The sequence below is a fragment of the Scomber scombrus genome, chromosome 16, assembly GCF_963691925.1.
Source record: "Scomber scombrus chromosome 16, fScoSco1.1, whole genome shotgun sequence".
In the NCBI taxonomy this organism is placed as follows: domain Eukaryota; kingdom Metazoa; phylum Chordata; class Actinopteri; order Scombriformes; family Scombridae; genus Scomber; species Scomber scombrus.
The window spans coordinates 19297866-19304114 of record NC_084985.1 but is presented as its reverse complement, the minus strand read 5'-3'; the positions used below and the strand labels follow the sequence as shown (position 1 = coordinate 19304114).

Below are 6249 nucleotides of genomic sequence, written 5' to 3'. Positions count from 1 at the left end.
GGAAAATGGCTTTGGATGGTATTTCATGAGCAGTGGGCAGGTGCTATCACTGGGATGGATGGCCTAAAGGAGAGCTGCAGTGATAGAGAGATAGAGGAACAACTGTGAGCTGGTCTCAGCTATAACAGGGAGATGAAATCGGCGTGGAGCTTGACAGGGGTAGGATGGGATGTTAAAAAGTGGGAGTGGGAGAGGTCAGGGGGTTGAGGAGAACGGCAGCGGCAGGGGGGAGGCGGGGGTGTAGAGCGGGCAGAGTGCCCTGCTGGCCACTGATAAGAATGGGTACCTGTGGGTGGTGGCGCTGGTGGGTTGTTTACCTCATGAAACACTCTATCTCTCCACTAGAAAGATGAAATACAAGGGGAAAGAGTGGAAATTTTATTCTTTGTTCAATGATTATTTTTTTGTTTGTTTGTGGTAAATTGTGAAAATATGTGTCATCTATGGCACTTTCACAACTTAAAGACGATAATTTTTTGAGTTGCAAGGTCACCTGCCAGAGAAGAAAGCACTGTATCTTATGAAGCAGTGTTTTATTCAGCTGCTTCTGTTCTTCAATCACTTTGAAATCTCAATGTAGTGAGAGACCGAGCTGCTGCACTCAAGAGTTCACAGGCTAGAAGTTTGGCCGTCGATTCAGAAAACCTGCACACAGGTTAGATTGTTGGGTCAATTCAATTATATGCAGGCCTGGCATAGTTATCGATGATCATTATCATGGGCCAATGATGTCAAGCGTTCACAGTAGGGCTGTTGGAACGATTTTCGGGAGTCGAATATAATTCGACTATTAAAAAAATCAATACTCTTCGAATGCAGGAATTACTAGTCGAATTTTGTATTATTATTATTATTATTAATATTATTATTATTATTATTACACTACATAGCCTAATAACGAATCTTGCCCTTCTTGTATTAGCTTTTGTCACATCTTATGAATATAAAGTTTTCTTAGTCTGGCTGAATCAAAATCTCACGTTAAGTTGAGTTATCACGTCACTTCAATACGCTAGTACGGTAACCTACACAGTATCGGAGATGGCGGGTAAGGAGGATTCACCGGCAGGGATTACCACTCCTGGGCATTATAGAAGCTCGGTGTGGAAGTATTTTGGATTTCCATCAGAAAAGGGAAAAATTACAAACAGAGAGACAGTAATATGCAGACTGTGCAAGGCTCAAATGAAGTATCATACTACGATGAATAACATGCGGGCACACCTGGTGACACTACACCCTGGCAAGCTAGCCGAGCTAACTTCGGAGGCTGATGCACCACAGCCAAAGCAGGCACGAATCACCTCATTCCTGCCTGCCTCATCATCACGGGGCTTATCAGCTGAACGCCAAAGCAGGATAACAGATAAACTGACACGATTTATCTGCAAAGATATGAGGCCGATAAACATCTCGCAGGGGTCTGGGTTTAAAGATTTTGTCCACGAGCTAGAGCCAAGGTACGCTGTTCCTTGCCGTGCAACCATCAGTGACAGAGTTGTGAAACTTTATGATACAACAAAAGATGACATCAGGAAAATGATACGCGGAAAAAACCTTGCCCTGACCACAGATGGGTGGACCTCAATAGCCACCGAGGCATATGTGACAGTCACCGCACATTTTATAAATGAGGACTGGGAACTGAAGGATATTATTCTTAAAACAGCCGAAGCTCAGAAAACCCACACTGCTGAAAACGTTGCAGAGTGCATCACCAACATACTCGGAGAGTATAACGTGAGTCGCCAGTCAGTGCTCTCCATCACCACAGACAACGCGGCTAATTATGTTAACGCCGTCGAGAGGCACCTGCAGGTAGCCAATGTCCCATGCATGGCCCACACTATAAACTTAGCTGTGAGAAAAGGGCTGACAGTGCGAGCTATCGAAAATCCTATCAGCAGACTCAAGGCCACAGCGCTGCATTTCAACAAGTCAACTACTGACAGCTACCTCCTGGAATCTAAACAGAAGCTGCTCGGAGTGAAACCTGCGAAGCTGATCAATGACTGCGCTACCCGGTGGAACAGCACTTATGATATGGTGTGTCGGGCAGCCGAACAACAAGCTCCGGTGGCAGCGGTCATTATGGAGAAAAAACTCGGTCATCTTGAGTTGAGCACCAACGAGTGGACCCTTATGGAGCAGGTGAGTCACAGAAATTAAAATAACCCAGCAATTGTGACTTACATTCCTGCATTTAATAAACCAATAATTATTAATAGAGACGCGAGAAAGTTTCAGCGTGATCGAGGTGCGGAGTGTTAGGCCCATATAGTCATCAAGTATGCTTATTTATGTTTTTTCTGTAGGTGAGAGCAGTGCTAAAGCCTTTCAAAGTGGCCACTGAGGCGTTATCAACTGATCGATTCCCAACCGCATCAGCCGTTCTCCCCCTTAAGTATGTGCTTATGTCACATCTTCAGCCATCTACCGGCGATCTGCAAGCACTCAATGACATGAAAACAAAGATCTCCGCCGACCTCGAGAAGCGCTATAGTCCTATCAAAGATGCCTTCATGCTGCTCAATACTGCTAGCTACCTCGACCCGCGTTTCCATCGGCTGATTCATTTGGCCCGAGACCAACAGCAGGAGGTACGTGATAAAGTACACAGAGAGATGAGTTCGATTGCGGAGGATGAAGAACATGTGGAGGATGAAGAGGGAGCAGGCACAGCTACGGAGACACAGCACTCAGAGAAAACCGCTCTCAGTGCTATGGGGTCCCTTTTTGGGGATGTTTATCGCCAAAATGCTGGCCCAGTTGGTACTTTGGATATTGGAGCTGTGCTACTGCAAGAAATGCAGATGTACGAGACTGAGACCCCATTACCCACCGACAGCAACCCATTGAGGTGGTGGAAGATGTCAAGAGCCAAGTACCCCCACCTCGCCCAGCTGGCACGGCGCTACTTGAGCATCCCCGGCACCTCAGTTAGAGCAGAAAGGGTTTTTTCCACGGCTGGGATGATAGTAAATAAAAAACGCTCTGCACTAGACCCTGGAAATGTGGATCGCCTGGTGTTTTTGGCTAACAATCTTTAGAGATAAAAAACTTATTTGTGATGTTTGAAATGTTAAGGCCTATTATTATACTGTTATTTTTGTATACAATTATTTCACCCAAGTTTTAATGGGATTACTATTCTGAATAAAATATCTTTCAAGTGCGAAGGATAAGCCAGGGGATGTGTGGGGAAGTTTTTGTTTTTGGGCAAAGTTGCCAATAAAGAGCACTGTGAACAGATAAGCTGTGTAAATAATGTCTTTGCTTAATTCATTGTTAGAAGCTGGGAGAAAAAATGAGATGACTGTGTTGCTCAAAATGCTCATTCACATTGTTTAAAAACTCACAATTTAACTTTATTCATTTTGTGCATGAGCATAATTATTATTTACCTAGTAAGAAAAATGTCACCTGACTTTTGGTATAAAATGTTTACTGGTTACATCGCAACGCCCTCTACTGGCCAAAACGTATAACAACCACATGCTCTACACTGTATAGGTAACCTACATAGTAATACATAATAGGCTAAATATTAACATTAAAAATTCGAATATTATTCGAATTTTAAAAAAAAAATAAGGAATGAAATTCGAATGGGATTGAAGAGGAAGGTTGACAGCCCTAGTTCACAGGTTGAATAAGTCTCAAAAGGCAAAACAGCTTGATGTAAAAGTTGAAACAGTGATGGTGCTCAGCCGACCACGAGAGACTTTCTTAACTTCTATATTCATTAGACTTTTACCAAAAGTGCTTCAACACTAACAAAGTGAGCAAGTTGGAAAATGGTGTTTGACTCTATGTCCACAAGTATTCAACACAGGGCAAATGTCTGTCAGTGTTCCAGCATCCCCAGCACATTTAAAATTTGTATAGTGACATTGCAGTTAATATCTCCCAGAATATATCCTTTTAGTACTTACAAAATTATGGAGTTATTATTAAGGGAACCTACAAGTATAAGTACTGATAACAATAAACAGCCTAACTATAACAATAATTATATAAGTATTGGATCTTTTCCAACCAGCTAAAAACTACACAAATATAATCCTGATGCACTCTGCCCGATATCTGAGCTTCGGTTATCAGCCGATACTGAGTACCAATGTTGAATTGATAAACTGTATGCCTCACTGTGTGGAAGACTTTGTAAAACAAAATGTATCCAATAAATACATAGATGACATCTGATAGACCTGGTACTAGCTCCATGGTAATGGAACTTGAGTGCATTCTCATTCCTGTGCTATTTGAACTTGCTACTGTACAAATACACTGATAAAATAATGTTGTCACAGGCTGTTTGAACTAGTGATGAGGTTTATTGTGACATTATAAATACAAAAACCTATTTAAACTTACTCATATTTTTGAATTGTAAGCACACATGTAAATCAAATATAACTAGAAATACCTCCCTGCATTTGTATGCCTCCACCAACTGCAGTTATAATGTAGCTAGTTGGGGGATTTTCTTAAGTTTTATGTTGCACTGGATTTAATTAGTGGAAGTTTTTTACTGTTATATTTTAGATTAGCAACAGATTAACCGGTCATATTGAGGCTACACCAGCTGCTTGGGGCAGCTGATATTTACTGAAGATAACATACAAAATTATGCACATGAAATTCCCAGTGCTCAAACAACAGTAGTAACCCAGCTCCAGTGGGATAAAGGCAACACACTTCTGCCTTTCCAGGTAACAGATCGACCAAGATCCAGCTATTGATTCAGTATCGTTTCGATATCCAATACCAGTATCAAATCAGTGCATCCCTACTTTAAGGTCTTTATCATATGAGTAGAATCTGTATTCAGACGTGTTGACTTTAGTTCCTTTATCTCCCTTTTACCACAATGTCTGGCTCCGATCATTCAGACCTGCATTAACCTTTCTTCTTCCATGACATACACTTTATCTGTGCATGAAAGTGCAGAAAAAGCAGAAAGAGTTAAGATAGAGCACAGAGAGAAACAGTGCAGAGGACACTGAGGTGGTTGGGTGGGTGGGTGAGTGAACGAGCGAGCAGGCAAAAAGAGAGCCACTTTAACTGTTTGGGATTAGAAATAAAATATATTATCCTCAAAAAATGAAGCACATTATTGAACGGGCTCATGCATTCACAGATGAGAACTCCACAAGCCCACACAAGCACCATGAAATATGTATCAGTCTGTGATATGGTTTTCTCTCAGAATAATAATCAACGCTGTGGACAGCGTAGAGCAGTAAAGACAAAATCAAATTCCACAGCCACCCGCAGTCACAAAGTAAGCTCGTTGCATTGCAGCCAAGAGCAGCATCATCCCGGGGGGAATCTAAATTATGTTCCAGGGGCACGAAGTTCACGCAGGCTAGACAAAGTTGTCATTGTAACGCCAACTGTGCCTGTGAGTCTCCAGTGGCTTCATGCTAGTTTAGCTGTCAGAATATCTGTGTTTCTGCATAAAGAGCACTGTGACAAATGTTTCAGGGACGATTTGCTCGGAAATGTCAAAGGTTTTATTCTGTCTCTATCTGTGGGTGGCCCTGCACTGTGTATTTTACACATCAATATATGTGTCTGTGTGTGTGTGTGTGTGTGTGTGTGTGTGTGTGTGTGTGTGTGTGTGTGTGTGTGTGTGTGTGTGTGTGTGTGTGTGTGTGTGTGTTTACAAGACTTGAAAATATTGCCACCTTGTGATAGAATCCTCAACAGTGGTATTCTTGTCTTTTTTCAGGTATTTGCATATCCCCTGAAATACCAGCATTTTACACATTACTTTAAAAGGATGCTTTACCAGCCAACACTCTGTAGTGTTTACACCATCAGTTTTTCCACTGTTGGTATTTTGTCCAAAAGTCCCAATGGAAATGGTTTTCTTTCTATAGGACCAGCCCTATAACCCTGGATGTCTGTCACTGACTCACTGAGTGATGAAGTTCCCCATTGGTTAGACTTTCAAAGCTAATCAACACAAGCAGTTTCTATTAAGTCCTTGTTGTGTTTACAGCTTCTTCAGTAACTGACCTTCCAGTGAAGACACAGCATAATAACGCACTTGGAAAATAAACTAGAATGATAATAGGTGAAATAAAGCTCCACTGAGCAACATATTGAGACAAACAATGAGATGAATGAGTCTCTGTGATGTGATATGTTTTAGTAGAAATGTTGACCCTCACTGACAACCAGCCTCCCAGTCTGCAAGCTGCCTGAAGTTTTTAACTACTTTCAGATAATCAGTTTTGG

At 41.8% G+C, this 6249-nt stretch overlaps 1 protein-coding gene across 1 annotated transcript; it reads left to right on the top strand.

Moving 5' to 3' along the window:
• The first annotated feature begins 1041 nt into the window (after positions 1-1041).
• Positions 1042-3050, top strand: LOC133995937 (E3 SUMO-protein ligase ZBED1-like). Its single transcript, XM_062435448.1, has 2 exons — positions 1042-2151; positions 2316-3050. Exons 1-2 carry the CDS (start codon positions 1042-1044, stop codon positions 3048-3050), a joined length of 1845 nt encoding a protein of 614 aa, XP_062291432.1.
• The last annotated feature ends 3199 nt before the right edge of the window (positions 3051-6249 follow it).

Excerpts from the sequence above, each read along its gene's own strand:
- LOC133995937 (XM_062435448.1), top strand. The coding sequence starts at position 1,042 with ATGGCGGGTAAGGAGGATTCACCGGCAGGGATTACCACTCCTGGGCAT. Across the intron at positions 2,152-2,315 it reads AGTGGACCCTTATGGAGCAG|GTGAGAGCAGTGCTAAAGCC; the intron begins GTGAGTCACAGA and ends TTTTTTCTGTAG.